Source organism: Lolium rigidum, chromosome 5 (assembly GCF_022539505.1).
Source record: "Lolium rigidum isolate FL_2022 chromosome 5, APGP_CSIRO_Lrig_0.1, whole genome shotgun sequence".
In the NCBI taxonomy this organism is placed as follows: domain Eukaryota; kingdom Viridiplantae; phylum Streptophyta; class Magnoliopsida; order Poales; family Poaceae; genus Lolium; species Lolium rigidum.
The window spans coordinates 266,810,582-266,836,950 of record NC_061512.1 but is presented as its reverse complement, the minus strand read 5'-3'; the positions used below and the strand labels follow the sequence as shown (position 1 = coordinate 266,836,950).

The 26,369-nt window shown below is 47.1% G+C and overlaps 1 protein-coding gene across 1 annotated transcript; it reads left to right on the top strand.

Moving 5' to 3' along the window:
• Positions 1-6,645: 6,645 nt before the first annotated feature.
• On the top strand, positions 6,646-8,083 carry LOC124657633 (arogenate dehydratase 3-like). The gene has a single exon (XM_047196151.1). The coding sequence runs from the start codon at positions 6,646-6,648 to the stop codon at positions 7,891-7,893; it is 1,248 nt and encodes a 415-aa protein (XP_047052107.1). The 3' UTR covers positions 7,894-8,083.
• The last annotated feature ends 18,286 nt before the right edge of the window (positions 8,084-26,369 follow it).

Below are 26,369 nucleotides of genomic sequence, written 5' to 3'. Positions count from 1 at the left end.
AATGGGAGCATATGCTCCTATGAGCCAAAGTGCATTTCCCCTCGTTCGGTTAATACACTAGGTAGTGGATTGGAGTGGTTTGAGGGGCATTTTGACTTGTTAAGGATTTAAACCACCTCAATGCCCCTCAGATTAGATGAAACCAAACAAGGCCTAAGCAATCTCTCCCTCCGATGAGGCCACAAGAAAAAAACCACGACTAAAAAAAGCTAGCACGATCGGCCCACGTACGGAACAGAGTCCGGACTCTGACGCCGCTCCCCACCTCCCGCCCCACCCTGGCTAGCCGCCAGACGCTCTTCCTCTAGCGCGGCGCTGCCCACCGCCCTCCACTGTGCCACGCAACTGCGCCCTACTCCATGGCACCGCCTTTCGGGGCTCTGCTCCACCCTCTTTGACGCTCGACGCTGCTGCACCTGCTCCCGCACTGCCGCCTCCCCTTTGGTGCTCTGCCTCCGTCGCTGGCCTGGAGAAGGCAACCCACGGACGCCCTGGTTCTCGGCCTCCGGCGCCGGCGAAATCCCGTCTGAACTGCCACGACAACCCCGACGCAACCCAAAAAAAATACCACCGACGAGTGGGCAATAGATCGAACGCCAATTATTTTTTCGTGAAAACGCAAAAAGCTTTGCGTTTCGATGCATTGGTAGAAAAAAAAGTTATATTTACAAGTCCAAAGAGTGGACTGACACCCACGCCATACAACTCAACCCAAGAAAACTAAGGGAGAAGTTGACGTAGCCCTCGTGCTCCCGCGTCGGCCCATAATCTCGCCTCAGCTTTGATCGTATCGACTAGGGAGGCCACCGAAGGCAGCTCGTTGTTGAAGACAAGAGCCACCATGCCGTGAGCATAACTAGCGACGAGGTTCCTTTGCGCATATGACATGGGTTGGATCGCACCACTAGCGACCACCACTCCGCGAAATCCCCTTTAACAACGGGAGGTCCGTCAGTAGATCGAATCCAGGATAGGACCTCATGCAAGATAGTTCGTGAGAACGGACACCCAATAACAATGTGTGACATAGTCTCCGCTTCCTGGTCACAGAACACGCAACACGGCCGATGAGGAAACCGGCGGCGCGCGAGCCTTTCACCCGTCCAGCATCTGTCTTGGCAAGCAAGCCAGATGAAGAACCTCACCCTGGGTGGCGCCCAAGATTTCCAGTTCAACTCCCAGGACCCTGACACTAACGACCCTTAGAAGAGGGCGTAGTAGCAAGACTTGGAAGAATACTGGCCATCGATCGTCCACCGCCAGACAAGCTTGTCTGGCACATCCGTCAACTGCACTCTCTGCACCCTGAACCAAAGCTGAACGTACTGCCAGAGTGCCAAAGGGCTAACGGATCCCATAATGTCTGTGATCCAACTACGTTCGGTAAGCGCCTGTTCCACCGTACGGCGCTTCCTGGGACGTCGTGGAATCAACGCCAACAAGTCAGGCGCTACTTCCCCAACTGACTTCCCATCCAGCCACCTATCCTTCCAGAACAAAGCGGAGGACCCATCACCTACCACCATGACGGTGGAGGCGAAGAAGATGTCACTCTTGCTCCTAGAGAACTGCATATCGAGCCCGCGCCAAGGTCGCAAGGGGTCTGTAGCCATCCTCCACACCCAACGGGTCCTAAGACTGATGGCCGTGCGTGCGAGGTCAGGGATACCGAGACCGCCGTAGCATAGTTGCCTACACACCCTGTCCCAGTTGACATGGCAATGCCAATTTGGTCGACCTCTCCTAAAGAAACTGAAGTACAGGTGCTCCCGAATTGCCATCATCAATGTTGCCGAGAGCGCTCGAGCACATCATCACACACCATCATCACCACTACTCTTGCAGGCCGCATGAAGTAGACGGTGAGTATGGACGACATCAGCCTGCGTAGAACGACCTACCACCAACAGGAACGCCTCGTGCTTCACGTCCTAGGCGAGCGTGGCGGTCACTGGTCAGGGAGGCCTTTGCTCGTCGGCAACAAAGGGCATCAACGCACAAGAACCGCAACATCGGCGGAAGAACTGAGAGGAAATCCTTTCGAAAGGCGAGAGCTTGATGGCAGCATGATATCGCCGTTGCTTGGTGGTTTGCTCGCACACATATATTGGATGTTCAACGTCTCGTATAATGAGTACCACGTACACGGTATCGTTGTGTTATCTTGTGATTTTCTTTTCACTTCATGTGTTTGCGGATGAACTAAGATTTTCATGTATAGATCGTGCAAACCTCAAAAGCTTCGACGTAGTTGAATGAAGAATTACAATATTTATTATTAGTATTCATAGAATCTAGAGCAATGTTGAATACCCTCGCCTAGCGTCAGAGGATCTACGCACCTTAGATCGTCTTACAACTCCCCCAATGTGGTTCCGATGTGGCATGTGGTGTAGAGTGTTCGCCAGCGATTATCGTCATGCGAGGGCTGCCTCTACCACATCAATCACGGTGCACCACCGACTTGGATTGCGTGTCCGCCATGATTAATTTCACTCCATGGTATAATGCTGGCATCAAGCATTTCTAATTTTCTACGATGATTGTCCTTTATTCATGAATTTATAGATTTTATACTTAACAATATTCAAACTCTAAAAAAGAAATATGGTGAAAGTGTCACATGGAGAGAAGTGTGCAAGTGATACGTTGCAACGTGCGGGCACTCAGCTAGTATAGCAATTGTATACGAATATTTTGTTAGATATTTGTATTTTTTGTATTTCCTAAAATACAACATTTGTTTGAACGGAATTTCTGGCATACGTACAATCTCGATGTATTTATCTACCTATGTATTTTCTTGTAGAATGTTTGGAGAACGAAAAGTGCAATTATCAATTATTTTCAAAAAACGAGCTCACTAGTGCTCAACACCGATGAGTTTTCACATGACGCCCTCCAGTCCATATTAGTTGACTCTAGTATAGATGTATCTAGATACATTTTAGTTCTAGATACATCCATATTAATGACAAGTAATATGAATCGGAGGGAGTAGTTCAAATTCGTCCAAACTTAAACTAAAGATCCGATACTTATCATAGATACAAGGGAGTATCTCTTTTCGCGAAATAATTATGTATGTATTTTTATGTGGGGTTTGAAAATTTTCCACGACCTCTGCCCTTTCTCTGACGTTTAGTTCACAGATTAAATAATCAACAATGCAAGCGCATATGTCACTGGCTCACAGCAGCTCAAATACATCAAAACGCACACGACCCAACTCAGACCAGACGCCCAAACTCAATTATCCCTCTCATCCCATATGTTCGTTATAGAATTGATAGAATTGATGTGCTAGCATGGATTCAATGTAATCTTGAACTTGAGACCTCTTAACTTTGATATCGTATAGATTGATGCATTAACAAATTAATTCAAATGTCTAAAATAATGAAACTGGGCTCAACAACATATTTATTTCAACATTAACACCATATTAATTTGAGATCAGTTGTGGATCCTAACGCTGTTTGTGTCACTGGAATGCTAGTGTAGACCGGTCTGGATGTCTTCTTCTAAAGAGAAACCCCGCGGTTTCGTGTTTCTTCCGAACATTCACAGAAGCGGTGTGATAGACGAGGGTGGATTTTGAAAACCTGGGTACCCTTGAACCCACGGTGAACACTAATATATAAAAATACTAAATAAAGTTAAAGAAAATATGAAATAATTTTTTGCATGTAGAAGATATATGCAGGTAGGTGCTGGCTAAATCTGGAATACGGAAGTATGTAATTTAGGCAAAAATAACAAAATGAACAAGGTACAGTGTAAGTGTATACTTACATGTTTTATCTCATATTCTTTGGAATTTGTAAATAGGGTTTTCTGGTTAGTCAAACGACACGGCCACACGGGTTAGACGACCCTGTCAGCTGCTAACCGTTGGTAGGGTAGGTGAAATCGTCACGTTTCTCACGCGGCGAAATTAGGTTAATTTACTAGTGTTTGATACAATGAGGCGTACGTACATTTCTTCGGAGAAGAAATTGCAGCGAGTCAGGACTGGGTGACAAGTGCTGCAGTATACGTGCAAGTGGTTGGAGCTGTAGTACTAGCTGGATTAGATAATAGTTTGACGCGCAGAACATATATATGCGCGTAGACAACAAATATCTTTTAAGGAAAACTTTGGCTTTTTTCCAAGGGAGACTTCGGAGCAGACACACATATCCGGCCGGTGCTAGCTTGCTTGACTGCAACTTGGTTTAGGTGGAGCAGCAAAATTGTCGTTAGAACATCTCCTACTCATCTCACCTAACTGCCAAAATTGCAGCAGAAAATAATGAAAGAAACATCACTCACTCAGACACCTACTCGTCCAACTTTCCAAAATATCTAGTGCCTCCGTTCTATTAGTTATCACAGTTTAGATATATCAATCAACAAAACAAGTATGGAATTTAGGTACATTCAAATCAGCAACAACCATGTTTCTCATAACCATTCCGCCCACTTTTTTTTTTGGTCAAATTGGAATCTACTAAACTACTTTCATGAAGAGCAAAATGTTGGTTACTAGCCTACAATACATCAAAGGGAGCAACAAAGAAGAAGAGAAAGAAACTACGCTACACTAGCTAACTAGGCAAAGAGCTTGAATCCATCGACAGAAGCACCATCGTCTGTTGCAAGGGCACGACGCCGAGAACTGACCCGAACCAACAGAGGTCCCATGCGAGAGAAAAGCGCACCCATGACCGGGCAAAATGTTGCTATCTTCCCGCCGTGAGATAATAAAGGGGTGAGGGCTTGATGGAGGCACCTCCAAGTAGGAGAGTGGCACCCAAGGGAGTCACTGTCGCTCGCACCAGTCGAGGCCTTGCCCGAGCTTTCGCCCTAGCCCAACCACCACCACTAAAGACGCAACCTTGACACTTATCCTACGGCATATTGATCCCACATCGTAAGGAAGAAAACACCGGCATCGCCCCGCAGCATGACGCCGTCCTAGGAAACCACCCCTGGGTATCTAGGAGGCCACCCAAACTAGGCAGAACACCGTGTAAAAGTAGCTAGTGACACAATGGTGGCGACAAGCACAAAAAAGGTGAAGAGGGTGTGCCTAAAGCCAAAGAATAGAACCTTGCACCATCGGAGAAGCGCGCAAGTAAAGCACGTCGGCGGCATGATCCAACTTCGAGAAATCAAGAAAATTTGGTGGTGCCTCCAAGAAGGAACACGACGTCGAGGACGCCGTCATCACTCGCAGCGGCCGAGGCCTTGAACAGCTTTCGTTGATGTCCCACCCAGAACCCGAAGCCGGCCACCACCATGAGGGAGGGGGAAACAGTGTTGGCACCGCCGACAACACTGAAACCACTATTGCCAACCCAGAGAAGGTGGTGACAGAAACCCTAGGTCAACTACGTCGAGCTCATCATCGACACAAGTCGCACTCCGCCAGACCACCACAATAGCCAGGGCACGCACGATCCGTCCATGGTGCTACCGATGCCACCACTGCATCACCCGTGCGCGACCGCGGCAGGAAACCGGGAAGCACCAGCGAACGCCACCCGCCCCTAGAGCAATGTCACACCACTGCTGGGAGCCCCTGCTCCGGCAGCCAAGAAACAACCCCAACGGTGCCGCCGACGACACGAACCCGACCATGCCGCCTGCCTGACTCCACCAACTCCAGAACCACTTGCCTTCCCGAGTAAATCTAGGCCGGACATCCAATACCAGGACGGGAGGACGATGCTGGATCTGCAGGGTCCTGCAGGTGCGGTCAAATTCGGCCAGATCCGAAGCCGGGCGTGCCACCACGACGTTACCATAAGAGAAATGGAACTCCATCTTTATGGTAGCTTGTCGATTCAATGAGATGGGTTGACGATGGGCATGGAAATTACGGTAACATGGAACTCCATCTTTATGGTAGCTCGTATCGTAGTGGATTTCGTATTGGCAACGCCTATGAGCTCGGAGCGTCGGTACTCCCCCAAGATGCCTCCCATGAATGTTGTGTACGGAAAATCGAAGAGCCACATCTATAGTCCCAAGAGCGACATAGCTCCCCGGTGTTTTACCTTGCGAGAAATCGACCGCCCTGATGGCCCCACGTGAGTGGCGGGTGACATTTTCGCGCCAAAATACGATTTTTCGTAACAGTTTCATTTTATTTAAGAAATTAAAGATTTGTTTTTTGAAATTTAGGACCTTCCAAAAATACATTGGCAATAAAATGGTATACATACATAGATGGAAAGAAATGCATATTATCCTTTATCCACACATGAAAATTGAACTAATTTGTAGAGATAAGGACATGGGCTATCCAGTCTAGGAAATATATGAGGCGTGACGAAAATGCGCTCGTGCTCTGTGTGTGAGCGCGATTTGGAATGCTGTACAGCAGTAGCACCGTTGCGTTGAGACGTCGAGGGAAGAAAGGAAAGGAGACACGTTTCCACGACGGCGAGTCTCCACCAACCCCCTCCGTCGCCGCCCGCCCGCCGTGGCCGTGCGCATATAAAAACGGCGCCTTTTTCCTCCCCTCCTCGACAGCTCGGAACAGCGGAGCTCAGCCGCACCCCACCACGCTCGCCACCAGCCACCCACCCTCCACCGCCAGCCGGAAGAACCAAATCGGCTGCCGGAGGCGAGCTCGCTCGCTACCCCCGGCTGGCCATGGAAGCCGCGGCGGCCATCCGCAACACGGCGTCCTTCGCTTCGCCGGCGTCGCGGATCCGCGCGGCGAGATCCGCCTCCGTGGCCGCGCGCGCCGGCAGCTCCAGCCGCGGGGACTGGCAGACCGCCTGCGCCATCCTCTCCAGCACCAACGACAACCAGGCGCCGGCGCCGGCGCCCAAGGTGAACGGCCAGACCACCAAGCTGGCGCCGCCCTCCGCCACCACCCCCGCATCCCTGGATCTGGCCCCGGCCACCACCAACCTCAAGCGCCCGCTCAGCATCAGCGACCTGTCCCCCGCCCCGCTCCACGGCGCGCAGCTCCGGGTCGCCTACCAGGGCGTCCCGGGCGCGTACAGCGAGGCGGCCGCCGGCAAGGCCTACCCGAACTGCGACGCCATCCCGTGCGACCAGTTCGAGGTGGCCTTCCAGGCCGTGGAGCTCTGGATCGCCGACCGCGCCGTGCTCCCCGTCGAGAACTCCCTGGGCGGCAGCATCCACCGCAACTACGACCTCCTCCTCCGCCACCGGCTCCACATCGTCGGCGAGGTGCAGCTGCCCGTCCACCACTGCCTCCTCGCGCTGCCCGGCGTCCGCCGCGAGCTGCTCGCCCGCGTCATCTCCCACCCCCAAGCCCTCGCGCAGTGCGAGCACACGCTGACCCGGATGGGCCTCAACGTGGCGCGCGAGGCGCACGACGACACGGCCGGCGCCGCGCAGCACGTGGCCGCGCAGGGCCTCCGCGACACCGCCGCCATCGCCTCGGCCCGCGCCGCCGACCTCTACGGCCTCGCCGTCCTCGCCGACGGCATCCAGGACGACGCCAGCAACGTCACCCGGTTCGTGGCGCTGGCGCGGGAGCCCATCGTCCCGCGCACCGACCGCCCCTTCAAGACCAGCATCGTGCTGGCGCACGACCGGGAGGGCACCTCGCTGCTCTTCAAGGTGCTCTCCGCGTTCGCCTTCCGCGACATCAGCCTCACCAAGATCGAGTCCCGCCCGCACCGCCACCGCCCCATCCGGCTCGTCGACGACGCCAACGTCGGCACCGCCAAGCACTTCGAGTACATGTTCTACATCGACTTCCAGGCCTCCATGGCGGACGTAAGGGCGCAGAACGCGCTGGCAGAGATCCAGGAGTTCACCTCCTTTCTCAGGGTGCTCGGGAGCTACCCCATGGACATGACGCCCTGGGACAGCACGGCGCCGTCGTCGGCGGCCTCCAGCTCCTCCTCATCGGATCAATGAACTATTCTTTTAGAGCAAGATTTGGTCGGCCAGTTACTACTTGATATAGCTGATGCTCTCCTAGTAGCTTCAATTTTCGCCGTGCTGCATTCGTTGTGGACAAATTCATTGAGAAAAAAGACAAGTGAGCATACCATATACGATTCCTTTATTGGTTTCAGGTTGGAATACAAGTGTTGGCATTTTGATGGTGGTATCTTACAGTTTTTGTTCAGTTCCATGATCCTTTTGCCCCAATCACACACAGACTTGGTAGTAAGTACGTATGTTGCATGATTGGAAGTTTGGAACTCAGATCGGCATTCATGGCTGGCACGGACACAAGCGGTGGCTAGGTGATGTGTCCATCCAAGCGTCTTCCTTCCTTCCTTCCTTCCTGCTGCAGTTCTGGTAGTCGTTGCTGACTTGCCGTGAATGTATGTATCCGGTTCAATCTGGGAAAACAACAGATATGGCTAGAGTATGATGCTGTAACGACAATTTCCTATCTCTGAAAAACATGCCACAGATACGGAAGGTACAAACTTGCATTCAGCCAAGTGAATGAATCTCTGAAGATCGTAGCGGAAATTTAAGTTCCGATTAGACTCACCTGACTGAGGACAAGCCTCGAGGAGACTCACCTGACTGAGGAGTGAGGACAGCCTCTCGCTCCTCGAGGCTGCTCATAGATCAGCAGAAATGCAGGGATAGTTGTCTGTTCTTGTTGGTGGTGAAATGCTGACAATGTCTGAGCGTTTGGATTGTTCTTCCATTTTGCACTTCTCTTTTGGGGCTGAGCGTTGTGATAGCATCATCTTGCTCCTCCATGCTTGCCTCATACCGGCAGAAATGCAGGGATAGCTATCTGCTCGGTATCTATATTGCAATTGAGATCGGCGCCTGAGCTGGGAGAGGATTCGAGATTGGCTAAAAACTGACAACACAAGAGGTAGTTGGAGTTGGGTGGGCTTAAGTTTCTGGTAGGCGCGGCCGCCCGTCGTTCCCGTCAATGGGAAAAAACGGCAGAAATGACCAGGAGAATGCTCTAACTGACAGTGCAAATACTGAACAAAAATTAGGATGAAACTCAGCTAGCGCAACACATAAGGAACTACCGCAAATTTTAGCCAGTGTTAAAATTTAGTTGGCAAACAGTCTTAACTTCCACTTAACAATGTATTTTCCCTAGTTAAGATTTACAGCAAGAAAGCCAGTACTGCCTATCTCAAAATCAAGAACATACACATACTAATCAGTGCATGTTCTTGAACTTCCTAATTTAACACTCAGAACAATAACAATTCAGTGCTAACAACTTCGGAAACTGGCCATCTTTTTTAATCCCTAAAACTGTAATCATACACCTCTATTTTTTCTTACAAATTGACTACAACATAACCAAATCCTACTCAACCCGTAACACATCTCAATCGACATAAAATTCGCCAGCTTCGCAGCATGGAAACCACCCTGAAACACGACAACCTAAAACCGATTTTCTGCACATTAATTGTGGGAAAACGATGCCTTCACACAAACAATATGTACACCACCTTGTTTTGCACCCGGCCATCGATGAAGAACCCTACCTAAACCCTTACCCACACCCACGCCATGACCGGAGCAAAGACCAACTAAAAGGGGGATATGGTACTCACCGTGTATATTGCGGCGGTTGCAGATTTCATTTCACTTTAAAGTTTAAATAGAGGTGCGTCATTCATTATGTCAGGAATAATAAAGCTAGGGGAATCGCAACCCCGAAACACAGAAGCCTAGCTTTATTATTTTGATAAAATTTTCTAATTTTGAATTTTCTTTTGATTTTAAAAATGTTAAGGTTACGAAAAATATTCAAACTTTAAGAATTATCAGTTCCGGTACGTAGACCAAATAATACAATGCAAGCAAAAGTTTCTAGATTCATGGAGATATAGAACAGCAAATAAGTTATCATGCTTGCATATCCATCATTTGAGTCTCCAACAATTATTCCAATAATTACATATCCGATTTGCCCTATGGACGAATATGCAAGCATACGTTTCATGCTTGTTTGAGTAATAGCTCATAGTTTACATTTTGGTCAGATTTCGAAAAGTTCATAGTTTAAAAAAATTTAGAATCGAAAAATGTCCAATCTATCCAGATTTTAAAAAATGTCCAGAACATGGAAATATTTAGGTTTTGAAAACCGTCCAGATTTTGGAAATATTCATATTTATTTTTGAAAATGGTCAGCTATTGCAGGATTCATGTTTAAAAAGATATTCAGATTTTTGAAAATAGTCAGCTAACGATACGGCAGACAACAACAGAGAGGAATTGACACGGTGGGGCGCCTGACAGTAAAGTGATGTAAGCTGACAGTCCGTGACCTCGCCGCTCGCCGGGACTCTGCCCGAGTGCCCCCGCCCCTCCGCCGCGAGTCGCCGTCCTGGAGGTGAGCTCCTGCCCTCCTCCCTGCACTCTCTACCTTCCTACCCCGCACTCCCCTCGTTCTGCAGCGAGAGGCCGCCCGCCATTACCCTGCCCAAACCCTAGGCCGAGCAGGGGGTTGGGGAAGGGCGGGGGATGACTTTCTATGCCAATAGGGCGCGCGGCGGTGGGAAGGGAATGCCGGCTTTTCCCCTTGCCCTCGCCCCCGCCCCGCCGGCCTGCCTGCCTCCGCCTTGTCACTCGCCCTGCCTCTGTCGCTCGCCCCCCAAACAGAGAGCCTGTATTTCCAACAGTAGCCAAAAATTTAAGTAGAACTCGATGGACCATTCATGTCTGTTGCTATCTTATTCTCCAGATACTGGCCTTTTGTTACCATGGTCTGAACCATCGGGTAATGGTCTTTTGAACCATATGCATAGTTGTTGATGCTACCTTATTCTGAACCATATGTACTGCTGCCGAAATGACTTGAGATGAAGTCGAAATGCTGCTGAAATGCTGTCGAATGAGCTGAGATGGTGCTGCACTGGTCCATATCAATATGTTGCTAAAATGTTGTCCAAGTGTGTCGAACTGTTGTCAAAATTGGCGCCGATGAAATGTCTATGTTTCCACATATATTTTCTGTTGGACGTTCATAATCTTTTCATGTCCATTGCTAAGCTAGGCACGTGGAGAGGTAAGGGCGGATATGTCTTTGTTCGCTTCTGCTCCGGTGTTCCCCCCCTGGGAAAAGTCTGGACAAGCCAAACACATGGACGGCTGAGATCTTCTGATACCTCTTCGGCAGCGGGGGTAAAATCGTAATTTCGCTATGCGTAGACTGTCCGTAGAGCCCTGTACAAGCCCGTATGGCCCGCGCACGTCATTCTGTACGTATCTACATCGTGCGTACAACACGTGCGTACGAGCGTGCGTGTACCGAAATAGAATCTCATATAAAACGCCGACGTTTCCTTCTCCGCCTCCCTCGCCCCACCATTCCCCCCAAATCAGGTACGGAGAAAACCCTCTCCTCCTCCCTCGGCCACTTCGTCTTCTCCACTCCCTCTCCACCTCCAGTTCTCCTTGTTTAATCCCTTCTTCTCCTCGCATTTCCGTCGAATCGGAGGCCGATGGAGGGTAGCGGCTCCACCGCGAGGGCGGCCGCCGCAGCATTGGTCAAGAACACCGGCGTGGCGGAGGCGGATGTGGTGCCGGGTGGATGGAGCCGTCGTGGTGCGGCCGCGTCGGGCGGAGGCTTGGTGCCGACGGCGGCGGATGAGCAGGAGCACGGATTGGGCGGCGAGATCGTGCCGGATCCGAATGTGCGAGCAACGGTGGAAGACCCTCCGGTATGTGCTATCCTCTCAACTCCTCGGCTTATTTGCCCTTATTTGATGGTGATTAGGGTTAGATGAAACCGAAGAATAAACGAATCATGTGATTTGTGATTAGGGCTTACTGTGGACCAAATGGATCTAGCAGACTGTCCTGTGGTTTGTGTATGTTGGCAAGGGTTTTTTTTAATCTGGTTTGACATCCGTGTGCATTCGTAGTTAAGGGTGGTTTTATTGTCATGTGACCCCAATTTATATACCGTGTGCACAATTTATCTGGTTTGATTACTGTGTGCTCAATTTATTTGTTAGTAGTAGCATCAATTGTTTGCTACGGAGCTTCATTAGTATGTTTTTATTACATGATTGCATAATTGCTTTAGGGATTCACATTGATTTGTAAATCTATGGTAATGTTGTTGTGCTCCAGGAGTGTTATCTTGCTATGATGGCAACAACATTGACATAATAATTTGTTCCTCGCTATGGGAAAATATGTAGTTACTATAATTGTACATCACCACGTATGAATAATAGCATGTGTACCTATTATTTGAAATGGTATGATTTGGCGGGACCTCCACTTCGGGTGTTAGAAGCTAAAAACCCCTAAATGCTGCTTACTTAACATCTTATGGTGATAATTATTGCTTATTAAATTTATGGTACTCGTCTGCTCCAGGGGCATTCCCATTTGTGCATAAGATGTTTCACCTTAACATAGTAGGAGAAATATAATGTTACCGGCCTATTATTGTAATGATTGCAATAAGGATTTGTAGTATATGTGTTATGTTGCTATGATTGCAATTTAGATTGACATAATAATTTGCTCCCTCGCTAGTATATTAATTGAAATGGAATGATAGCACCTGTATATGGTACTATAAACTCGTAAATATGCTCGAGTTATTAGTTCCCAAAGTTTTGTACTAGCATTATCCATTTGATAAACATTGTACAATTAATTGCAATGTGTACTCCTTAATTTATAACAATGCATCATTGAGTTTATTATTTGCTTAGTTTTCCCACTTTTTGTCTTTAAATTAGGCAATGTGAAATCTGTATATATGACCATTGTTATTAAATTTATTCTTATCAAGTTGGTGAGACCTCCTCCGTCCGCAAGAGGAAGTTTGAGGAGTTGGATGACTCGGAGGACTCTGACCACTCCTACATTTCCTCCGAGGTCGAGTCCGGGGACGCCGTGTCGGTAAGATAGCTTTCTCAATATTGATTGTGCATGGTTGACAAGTTTATTGAACTCATTGCTGTACAATAGTTGTGACATATGATTGTGACATTGTTGTTTTGCAGTACAACTCAGATGCTTCATCCGATAATGAAGTCAGCAAGTACAATGTGTCGTCATATGAGAAGAAGGTGGAGGAGAAGATCTGGGCCGAGGGAATCGGTGCTTACATGAAACCCGATGGGGGGTACTACTGCAAGTTCCATCCCTCCAAGCAGGTTCCTAGGGATGGTATGCGTGAAGGACTTGTTGGCCATGTGAAGGATGTGCACCCGAAGGATCTCCGCGACAAGGCGAACCATGCTGCCCTGAGGAGAGTACTGGAGTACTATGGTCAGGATTGACTGAATGCCTAAAAAAGTTAGTGAAGAAGTACATCATCAGTATATATGATGATGTTAAGTAATGTATGTTATTAAGAACTGTTAGTTTATGTGTGCACCTTCTGTTATGGTGCGGTAACTATGTATGGACTTGCTAGGAATGTGAACTTTAGCTATGGTAGCTATGTATGCACTCGTACCGAGTGTGCTAGATGGTATGTAGCACACTCGTGTTTGCTTTTGCTGGTTCTTCACTTTGTTATAAGATAAGTGAAGTTATGGATGGCTACAAAGTATTGTCGGCCTTTTTATCTACCATCCATGTTCTGTTGGAAAAATGGTAGTCCATAAATATTATCTTGTTTGCAAGGAAATGGTAATTCTAAAATTTTGCTTGTTTGAAAATTTGATAGTTCAAGTAATATTGAGTTATGTACCAATTTGATCTCTGTCATAATGTATTCAATAGTTTAAAAAACATAGTAGATAAGTTACATGAATGAATAGCAAGCCGCTATGTGATGAGAATAGCAACCACCAATGTCATGAGAATAAAACAGAGTAGCAATTTCATATGTTATTTGTATCTGATATTTCATATGTGAATTTAAAACATCGAATTTGTAAAAAGTTCATATACAGAAAATGTACAAAAGATGCATTGAAGGTTGGCAGCATCAACCCAACCTTGTATGTTTTCATTAATTTGTTTTAGAATTGTCCTTTATCAAAATATATACTTGAAAGTATAGTGATTTTTCGGCCTCCTCCAAATCACCTCAAATTTTTATCACATTGTATGTAACACAAGAAAACATGGAATGTGACGATTTTATTTCATTCTGAATTTTTTTGAATTACTAATGGATGCTCCATGGTTGGGAGGTGCCGATACTAGGGTTTTAGGGTCAAAATGGTCTACCATGGCCTAAAAAATAGCAAACCACCTTGGGTGGGGCAAATATTTGGCACACTTGTGCATGGTGGTGTGCCCCACCCTTTTTGGCTTGCTCTTTGTAGGTTGGTTTTCACATGCATGGTGATCCCATGGTTGGGAGGTGCCGATACTAGGGTTTTAGGGTCAAAATGGTCTACCATGGCCTAAAACATACCCAACCACCTTGGATGGGGCCAATATTTGGCACACTTGTGCATGGTGGTGTGCCCCACCCTTTTTGGCTTGGTGTTTCTATTTTGGTTTTTACATTCATGGTGATCCCATGGTTGGGAGGTGCCGATACTAGGGTTTTAGGGTCAAAATGGTCTACCATGGCCTAAAAAATAGCAAACCACCTTGGGTGGGGCCAATATTTGGCACACTTGTGCATGGTGGTGTGCCCCACCCTTTTTGGCTTGGTGTTTCTATTTTGGTTTTTACATTCATGGTGATCCCATGGTTGGGAGGTGCCGATACTAGGGTTTTAGGGTCAAAATGGTCTACCATGGCCTAAAAAATAGCAAACCACCTTGGGTGGGGCCAATATTTGGCACACTTGTGCATGGTGGTGTGCCCCATCCTTTTTGGCTTGGTGTTTCTATTTTGGTTTTTACATTCATGGTGATCCCATGGTTGGGAGGTGCCGATACTAGGGTTTTAGGGTCAAAATGGTCTACCATGGCCTAAAAAATTGCAAACCACCTTGGGTGGGGCCAATATTTGGCACACTTGTGCATGGTGGTGTGCCCCACCCTTTTTGGCTTGGTCTTTCTAGGTTGGTTTTTACATTCATGGTGATCCCATGGTTGGGAGGTACCGATACTAGGGTTTTAGGGTCAAAATGGTCTACCATTGCCTAAAACATACCCAACCACCTTGGGTGGGGCCAATATTTGGCACACTTGTGCATGGTGGTGTGCCCCACCCTTTTTGGCTTGGTGTTTGTATTTTGGTTTCACATTCATGGTGATCCCATGGTTGGGAGGTGCCGATACTAGGGTTTTAGGGTCAAAATGGTCTACCATGGCCTAAATCATACCCAACCACCTTGGATGGGGCCAATATTTGGCACACTTGTGCATGGTGGTGTGCCCCACCCTTTTTGGCTTGGTGTTTCTATTTTGGTTTTTACATTCATGGTGATCCCATGGTTGGGAGGTGCCGATACTAGGGTTTTAGGGTCAAAATGGTCTACCATGGCCTAAAACATACCCAACCACCTTGGATGGGGCCAATATTTGGCACACTTGTGCATGGTGCTGTGCCCCACCCTTTTTGGCTTGGTGTTTCTATTTTGGTTTTTACATTCATGGTGATCCCATGGTTGGGAGGTGCCGATACTAGGGTTTTAGGGTCAAAATGGTCTACCATGGCCTAAATCATACCCAACCACCTTGGATGGGGCCAATATTTGGCACACTTGTGCATGGTGGTGTGCCCCACCCTTTTTGGCTTGGTGTTTCTATTTTGGTTTTTACATTCATGGTGATCCCATGGTTGGGAGGTGCCGATACTAGGTTTTTAGGGTCAAAATGGTCTGCCATGGCCTAAAAAATAGCAAACCACCTTGGGTGGGGCCAATATTTGGCACACTTGTGCATGGTGCTGTGCCCCACCCTTTTTGGCTTGGTGTTTCTATTTTGGTTTTTACATTCATGGTGATCCCATGGTTGGGAGGTGCCGATACTAGGGTTTTAGGGTCAAAATGGGTCTACCATGGCATAAAAAATAGCAAACCACCTTGGATGGGGCCAATATTTGGCACACTTGTGCATGGTGGTGTGCCCCACCCTTTTTGGCTTGGTCTTTCTAGGTTGGTTTTTACATTCATGGTGATCCCATGGTTGGGAGGTACCGATACTAGGGTTTTAGGGTCAAAATGGTCTACCATTGCCTAAAACATACCCAACCACCTTGGGTGGGGCCAATATTTGGCACACTTGTGCATGGTGGTGTGCCCCACCCTTTTTGGCTTGCTCTTTGTAGGTTGGGTTTCACATGCATGGTGATCCCATGGTTGGGAGGTACCGATACTAGGGTTTTAGGGTCAAAATGGGTAACCATGGCCTAAAAAATAGCAAACCACCTAGGATGGGGCCAATATTTGGCACACTTGTGCATGATGGTGTGCCCCACCCTTTTTGGCTTGGTGTTTCTATTTTGGTTTTTACATTCATGGTGATCCCATGGTTGGGAGGTGCCGATACTAGGGTTTTAGGGTCAAAATGGTCTACCATGGCCTAAAAAATAGCAAACCACCTTGGGTGGGGCCAATATTTGGCACACTTGTGCATGGTGGTGTGCCCCACCCTTTTTGGCTTGCTCTTTGTAGGTTGGTTTTCACATGCATGGTGATCCCATGGTTGGGAGGTGCCGATACTAGGGTTTTAGGGTCAAAATGGTCTACCATGGCCTAAATCATACCCAACCACCTTGGATGGGGCCAATATTTGGCACACTTGTGCATGGTGGTGTGCCCCACCCTTTTTGGCTTGGTGTTTGTATTTTGGTTTTTACATTCATGGTGATCCCATGGTTGGGAGGTGCCGATACTAGGGTTTTAGGGTCAAAATGGTCTACCATGGCCTAAAAAATAGCAAACCACCTTGGGTGGGGCCAATATTTGGCACACTTGTGCATGGCGCTGTGCCCCACCCTTTTTGGCTTGGTGTTTCTATTTTGGTTTTTACATTCATGGTGATCCCATGGTTGGGAGGTGCCGATACTAGGGTTTTAGGGTCAAAATGGTCTACCATGGCCTAAAAAATAGCAAACCACCTTGGGTGGGGCCAATATTTGGCACACTTGTGCATGGTGCTGTGCCCCACCCTTTTTGGCTTGGTCTTTCTAGGTTGGTTTTTACATTCATGGTGATCCCATGGTTGGGAGGTACCGATACTAGGGTTTTAGGGTCAAAATGGTCTACCATTGCCTAAAACATACCCAACCACCTTGGGTGGGGCCAATATTTGGCACACTTGTGCATGGTGGTGTGCCCCACCCTTTTTGGCTTGGTGTTTGTATTTTGGTTTCACATTCATGGTGATCCCATGGTTGGGAGGTGCCGATACTAGGGTTTTAGGGTCAAAATGGTCTACCATGGCCTAAATCATACCCAACCACCTTGGATGGGGCCAATATTTGGCACACTTGTGCATGGTGGTGTGCCCCACCCTTTTTGGCTTGGTGTTTCTATTTTGGTTTTTACATTCATGGTGATCCCATGCTTGGGAGGTGCCGATACTAGGGTTTTAGGGTCAAAATGGTCTACCATGGCCTAAAAAATAGCAAACCACCTTGGGTGGGGCCAATATTTGGCACACTTGTGCATGGTGCTGTGCCCCACCCTTTTTGGCTTGGTGTTTCTATTTTGGTTTTTACATTGATGGTGATCCCATGGTTGGGAGGTGCCGATACTAGGGTTTTAGGGTCAAAATGGTCTACCATGGCCTAAATCATACCCAACCACCTTGGATGGGGCCAATATTTGGCACACTTGTGCATGGTGGTGTGCCCCACCCTTTTTGGCTTGGTGTTTCTATTTTGGTTTTTACATTCATGGTGATCCCATGGTTGGGAGGTGCCGATACTAGGTTTTTAGGGTCAAAATGGTCTACCATGGCCTAAAAAATAGCAAACCACCTTGGGTGGGGCCAATATTTGGCACACTTGTGCATGGTGCTGTGCCCCACCCTTTTTGGCTTGGTCTTTCTAGGTTGGTTTTTACATTCATGGTGATCCCATGGTTGGGAGGTACCGATACTAGGGTTTTAGGGTCAAAATGGTCTACCATTGCCTAAAACATACCCAACCACCTTGGGTGGGGCCAATATTTGGCACACTTGTGCATGGTGGTGTGCCCCACCCTTTTTGGCTTGGTGTTTGTATTTTGGTTTCACATTCATGGTGATCCCATGGTTGGGAGGTGCCGATACTAGGGTTTTAGGGTCAAAATGGTCTACCATGGCCTAAATCATACCCAACCACCTTGGATGGGGCCAATATTTGGCACACTTGTGCATGGTGGTGTGCCCCACCCTTTTTGGCTTGGTGTTTCTATTTTGGTTTTTACATTCATGGTGATCCCATGGTTGGGAGGTGCCGATACTAGGGTTTTAGGGTCAAAATGGTCTACCATGGCCTAAAAATAGCAAACCACCTTGGGTGGGGCCAATATTTGGCACACTTGTGCATGGTGGTGTGCCCCACCCTTTTTGGCTTGGTGTTTCTATTTTGGTTTTTACATTCATGGTGATCCCATGGTTGGGAGGTGCCGATACTAGGGTTTTAGGGTCAAAATGGTCTACCATGGCCTAAATCATACCCAACCACCTTGGATGGGGCCAATATTTGGCACACTTGTGCATGGTGGTGTGCCCCACCCTTTTTGGCTTGGTGTTTCTATTTTGGTTTTTACATTCATGGTGATCCCATGGTTGGGAGGTGCCGATACTAGGGTTTTAGGGTCAAAATGGTCTACCATGGCCTAAAAAATAGCAAACCACCTTGGGTGGGGCCAATATTTGGCACACTTGTGCATGGTGCTGTTCCCCACCCTTTTTGGCTTGGTCTTTCTAGGTTGGTTTTTACATTCATGGTGATCCCATGGTTGGGAGGTACCGATACTAGGGTTTTAGGGTCAAAATGGTCTACCATTGCCTAAAACATACCCAACCACCTTGGGTGGGGCCAATATTTGGCACACTTGTGCATGGTGGTGTGCCCCACCCTTTTTGGCTTGGTGTTTGTATTTTGGTTTCACATTCATGGTGATCCCATGGTTGGGAGGTGCCGATACTAGGGTTTTAGGGTCAAAATGGTCTACCATGGCCTAAATCATACCCAACCACCTTGGATGGGGCCAATATTTGGCACACTTGTGCATGGTGGTGTGCCCCACCCTTTTTGGCTTGGTGTTTCTATTTTGGTTTTTACATTCATGGTGATCCCATGGTTGGGAGGTGCCGATACTAGGGTTTTAGGGTCAAAATGGTCTACCATGGCCTAAAAAATAGCAAACCACCTTGGGTGGGGCCAATATTTGGCACACTTGTGCATGGTGCTGTGCCCCACCCTTTTTGGCTTGGTGTTTCTATTTTGGTTTTTACATTCATGGTGATCCCATGGTTGGGAGGTGCCGATACTAGGGTTTTAGGGTCAAAATGGTCTACCATGGCCTAAATCATACCCAACCACCTTGGATGGGGCCAATATTTGGCACACTTGTGCATGGTGGTGTGCCCCACCCTTTTTGGCTTGGTGTTTCTATTTTGGTTTTTACATTCATGGTGATCCCATGGTTGGGAGGTGCCGATACTAGGTTTTTAGGGTCAAAATGGTCTACCATGGCCTAAAAAATAGCAAACCACCTTGGGTGGGGCCAATATTTGGCACACTTGTGCATGGTGCTGTGCCCCACCCTTTTTGGCTTGGTGTTTATATTTTGGTTTTTACATTCATGGTGATCCCATGGTTGGGAGGTGCCGATACTAGGGTTTTAGGGTCAAAATGGGTCTACCATGGCATAAAAAATAGCAAACCACCTTGGATGGGGCCAATATTTGGCTCACTTGTGCATGGTGGTGTGCCCCACCCTTTTTGGCTTGGTCTTTCTAGGTTGGTTTTTACATTCATGGTGATCCCATGGTTGGGAGGTACCGATACTAGGGTTTTAGGGTCAAAATGGTCTACCATTGCCTAAAACATACCCAACCACCTTGGGTGGGGCCAATATTTGGCACACTTGTGCATGGTGGTGTGCCCCACCCTTTTTGGCTTGCTCTTTGTAGGTTGGGTTTCACATGCATGGTGATCCCATGGTTGGGAGGTACCGATACTAGGGTTTTAGGGTCAAAATGGGTAACCATGGCCTAAAAAATAGCAAACCACCTAGGATGGGGCCAATATTTGGCACACTTGTGCATGGTGGTGTGCCCCACCCTTTTTGGCTTGGTGTTTCTATTTTGGTTTTTACATTCATGGTGATCCCATGGTTGGGAGGTGCCGATACTAGGGTTTTAGGGTCAAAATGGTCTACCATGGCCTAAAAAATAGCAAACCACCTTGGGTGGGGCCAATATTTGGCACACTTGTGCATGGTGCTGTGCCCCACCCTTTTTGGCTTGGTCTTTCTATTTTGGTTTTTACATTCATGGTGATCCCATGGTTGGGAGGTGCCGATACTAGGGTTTTAGGGTCAAAATGGTCTACCATGGCCTAAAAAATAGCAAACCACCTTGGGTGGGGCCAATATTTGGCACACTTGTGCATGGTGGTGTGCCCCACCCTTTTTGGCTTGGTGTTTCTATTTTGGTTTTTACATTCATGGTGATCCCATGGTTGGGAGGTGCCGATACTAGGGTTTTAGGGTCAAAATGGTCTACCATGGCCTAAAAAATAGCAAACCACCTTGGGTGGGGCCAATATTTGGCACACTTGTGCATGGTGCTGTGCCCCACCCTTTTTGGCTTGGTGTTTCTATTTTGGTTTTTACATTCATGGTGATCCCATGGTTGGGAGGTGCCGATACTAGGGTTTTAGGGTCAACCACTGCTCGTACATGTCCACAATCTCGGCTGCTTTATGGTTGTCGTCGGTGTAGACAACCTCAATCTCAGTTTTATGTGCGACAATCTTCCGGATTTCAGTTTTGTGACTGGTAACCTCCCATTCCTGATCCGTGTCACTGCTCTGATTGCTAACCTCCCTTTCCTGATCCATGTCAGTGCTGTGATTGCTGAACTCTCTTTCCTGATCCATTTCGAGAGGTAGACGAAGAGGGCAGTGTGGAGAAAGGAGGAGAAAGAAGGGGAGGGAAGATGAATCGGTGGGAAATGCACTGCAGAATAAATGGCAAATGAGGAGGAGAAAGAAGGGGAGGGAAGATGACTCGGTGTGAACTGCCTCGCACAAAAAATGGCAACTGCCCAGCCGAAATTAAACCACGTTATGTGGGAACACACCGAAATGGGCTACCTTTTTACGCGGGCCCTGCACAACTTGAAGCTACGCAATATGGCCTAGATTTGGTGCATGATGACACCACTTTTTATGCAGTGCTTATGTGATCGATTAATAGCAAACACCACTATGTCATGACAATAAAACATGCGTTAATCATTATTGAAACATAATATGCAGCACACACTAATGTCATGACAATAAAACACGCGTTAACAATTAATCAAACATAATATGTAGCACACACTAATGTCCATGTTTCATGACACAGTTGTCATGTGTAAGCATTTAAAATACGTGGTGATTTCATAGTTGATCAACTAGGAGCTTCGTACCACCCTCCTTGCTACCACGAAACCAGAATATGTAGATGTCACCAACTTGCATCTTATTTTGCTTCACAACATCCATCCAATTTGACGTAATCATGGCAGCTTTTCCCTACTTTGCTCAAGACCATCCTAACTTTAGCAACTTTTCTATTCCTGGAAAAGACTTGAATTTCGGATGGTAATTTCAGATTCTTCACAATGTACTCCATGGTGTAGGCCTTTGAGAAGTACTGCAAAAGGAGTCAATGAGCAATCATTTGTTAGCAAACAAATTTGACATAAGCTTGGACAGTAATGATGGCTTATGATTTATTCAAAAATTGATTACCATTTTGGCTTTGCCCTTGATGATGATTGAATTTTTTATGGTGAAGACATAGAGGGGTCTACTTGGGTTGTGCTTACAAACTACACGCTTCAGTCTAGCAAGTTGTTCATCATCCATCTCCACCAGATTGGCAAACACACGAAGGAGTCAAAATCTGCATTCCCCATAATTCCCGGACTCCGAATGCATAATTTTGGATATTAATGAACAATAATATATGTACTCGAAACATTATTGTTGGAAGGATCATTCTTACCTCTCATAGTAATTCTTTTCTCGCGCATCCCCAGGAGCAACAACTTCGGTACGTGAGCGTCCATGTTCACCTTCATACCATTACGAGTGATCAAACATAGTTATAAAAAATGCATTTAATGTAACATTCATGATGATCTATGACATATGTTACATGACAACTTCAATAGTATGACCTCAAAATGTACAAGATTCAATCTTTTAGTACCGCATGTTACCGTAGCAGCATCTAGGTGTTGTCGACAAATAGATGAGAATCTGATTGCGACTATCGTAGCGGATCTAGGTGTTGTCGACAAATAGATGAGAAACCGATTGCGACTATCGTAGCTAATGTAGGTGTTGTCGACAAATAGATGACAAAAATGAATGCATATTAGGCCCGGGACATCGGATGAAAAACAGATCTAACATGGCGCATGTACTCGGGCAATAATTGCCGCAGCTAATGTATGAGATCTATGTGTTGTCGACAATTTGATCAATTGTCGAAACAACCGCACGGAGAATAGAGGGGAGATAGATGAGCAACAGAGGGAGATAGATGATCTACTTCCGGACGGATATGCATAGGGTTTTATCATACCTCTCACCGACGACAGTACTCCACAATGGTACGCGGGGTTCGAGGCGGCGACGGCAAAAAAATGGGAATAATTTATCGTGCAATCCCACGATTAGGGTATAAGAAAGCGTTGAGCTTGTATATAGGTGCGGGATGGGCCGTCGGGCCATTATTTTTTAGCTTTTCAATTTGGGTAATACTCGGGCCACCGGAACTATTAAGTTATCCTAATGCGGCCCGACCGACTCAACTCATTTATATTTTTATTCCGTAATTTTCTATTACAACATAAAATTGGTACACCTATGCACATTACAGTGCAGACATAGCTAATGTGGAGAGGAGGGCAACCAAGGCGACGCAAAGTGCTCAAAGATGCAACCACCAGCATTCCGAAGCCATCAGCAATTTTCTCGGCACAATTATGCAGATGACAAGTTGCACCAGATGATGCATATGGATGTAACATGCAACCACCATCATTCCAAAGGCAAGACATAGCTAAGCATCGACACCAATACATACATTATACTTAATTACATAACTTAGTTCCACACATATTCACAAAATAAGACCATCAATATAATAGATGGTCACACTAGGTAAATAACTTAGTTATTTACAAAACTAACTTTGTTCAACACTCATTACTGACATAGTTCAACACCATCAAGCAAAAGCAATAGCGTCACATCAGTCCACAACATCTAGTAATCATCCTCGACGGCGAGCACCAGCAGAAGTCCATAATGCTCTGCCCTAATCTTCCTAGAGGTGCCAGAGATGGCTAGATCTGAGGCATGCTGCCTCAGATTAACAAGCTTGCCACCACTCAGCTTCACCTTGTGCCATGGACAGAAGTACTTCCCACGCTTCTTGAAAGGCACGTCCCCATTCTCCAGCTTCTCCAGAAGCTTCCTTTTGAATGACCCAATGTTCCTGCCATCAACCGACTCCGCAGAATCCCGTGAGTCATACTAGACAAGAACAATGTGTACAAATTACAATTACAGTATGCAAACCAAACAAAATGAAATAGATGGAAGGGTACACAACTAAATATATTGCTCACCTCCAGCGAGCCATCGGATTCCTCCAAGTCCCGGTATGGACCATCCACGAGCACCACCACCTCCTCCCCGGTTTGCAGCATCAGCATCAGCAGGTTCTTCCTCCTCCTGGTTTGGTGGAGGCACAGGTTCCACCACCTCCTCCTGGTTTGCTGCATCTGCAGTAACAGGTTCTTCCTCATGGTGGTTTGGAGGAGGCACAGGTTCCACCACCTCCTCCTCGGTTTGCCGCACGGCGAGTAACGGGTTCTTCCTCATGTCTGGTTTGGAGGAGGCACAGGTTCCACGTCCTCCCGCTTCCTCTTCCTAGACCCTTCGCCAGCCTCGCATACCAAAAAGATAAATCCACACATTAATCCCCTCAAGGAAAAAGTCATCAAAATAGTTTGCATACCAAAAAATCAAAAAGGAAACAATAATCCATATCATATTTAATATTCTTTCATTGTATCATCTTATGTATACTCCTAACTCCTAAGTCCTTATTATTAATTACAAACAAGTAATGGTAATCATGTCATACGTAAATGCTTTATTTATTATTCCGTAATAGAAATGATTTTGATCAACATTTATTAGTTGCTGTATTTTCCTACGGCGCAGTAAATAAATTTGATAATAAAGTACCGAAACATGGAATTTATAAGCTAGGTTATGTGGACCATATCATGCAATTTGTAGTACCTATTGCAAAAGTAAAATACTTAAAAGGGTTAGACCTAGTGTAAAAACTAAGAATCACTATCATGATTTGAGATTCTAACTTGTGTTATGCATTTGTAATCAGGCATAGTTCATTTACATCAACTACTCCCTCTGATTTGTACAATAGAGATCCTTGTGCAACTATCCAGCACATGAACAAAATGAACAAACATCACGACACAGCATAGAACATTAGTTAAGCTCCATAGTTGCTACCGTGATAACGTCAGAGTAAACCCCGAGCATAACCTACCCAGTATCAACATTATCAGAGCAAGTAATTAAGATGTTGTTTGGATAAGGTAGCCTGGTAGACCCGTTAATCCACAGGAAAAAAAGGGGCAGAACGAGCAGTTACCTCCATATGCAAGTCCGGCTTCACCTCCGAGACGTCGCCGGACGCCGGCGCAGCGAGCAGATCCGGCACGGCCTTCTCCGCCAAGGACGACGAATCCTCCTCCGCAGATTCCTCCGCGTCCAGATCCGCCCGTGCCGCGACCACCGGGCCGACGACGACCGACCCGATGACAGAGGCATCGACGACGGTGGACCTCGCAGCCGACCGCCGTAATGCTCGGACTCTCCACCACCGCCTTCGCCTCCAACCGCCTCCGCCGATGCAGCAACATCGACGGCCGCCAAGTTCTCCAGATCGTCCGCGCCAACTGCTACTCCCGCAGCTTCCATCGCCGCCGAATCGACTGGATCGGCGATGCGAAAACCTAAACTACCGGCGGAGTGAGGTAGATGGAGAGGGAGAGGGGTTTTTTGGCGGAGAGATTCTCGGAGAGGTGGGGAACGGGGGAAATGGCCGCAGATGTGGGAGACGAAGCTTTTATATGCGCGGACGCCTCCGCTCCCTCGCTGGGTAGCTTTACACGTCACCATAGCCTCCTCTCCCTTGCCACGTTGCTCTACAAGTCATCGGTTTAGGAGCTTTATGTTTGCCAAACATTACTTCAAATACACGATTAATATTTGTACTAGATTAGTATCATTATAAAGTGTATTTTCAATGTGAATCCAACGATACTATATACATATATTATAATCAAGATTTTGTTACTCAAATTTTAGGGGAAAAGTTTGTATTGGCGCGTGCACCTTATCCCTAGTATCGGCACCTCCCAACCATGGGATCACCATGAATGCAAAAACCAACCTACAAAGAGCAATCCAAAAAGGGTGGGGCACACCACCATGCACAAGTGTGCCAAATATTGGCCCCATCCAAGGTGGTTGGGTATGTTTTAGGCCATGGTAGATCCATTTTGACCCTAAAACCCTAGTATCGGCACCTCCCAACCATGGGATCACCATGCATGCAAAAACCAACCTACAAAGAGCAATCCAAAAAGGGTGGGGCACACCACCATGCACAAGTGTGCCAAATATTGGCCCCATCCAAGGTGGTTGGGTATGTTTTAGGCCATGGTAGACCCATTTTGACCCTAAAACCCTAGTATCGGCACCTCCCAACCATGGGATCACCATGAATGCAAAAACCAACCTACAAAGAGCAATTCAAAAGGGTGGGGCACACCACCATGCACAAGTGTGCCAAATATTGGCCCCATCCAAGGTGGTTGGATATGTTTTAGGCCATGGTACACCCATTTTGACCCTAAAACCCTTGTATCGGCACCTCCCAACCATGGGATCACCATGCATGTAAAAACAAACCTACAAAGAGAAAATAAAAAAGGGTGGGGCACACCACCATGCACAAGTGTGCCAAATATTGGCCCCATCCAAGGTGGTTGGGTATGTTTTAGGCCATGGTAGATCCATTTTGACCCTAAAACCCTAGTATCGGCACCTCCCAACCATGGGATCACCATGCATGCAAAAACCAACCTACAAAGAGCAATCCAAAAAGGGTGGGGCACACCACCATGCACAAGTGTGCCAAATATTGGCCCCATCCAAGGTGGTTGGATATGTTTTAGGCCATGGTACATCCATTTTGACCCTAAAACCCTTGTATCGGCACCTCCCAACCATGG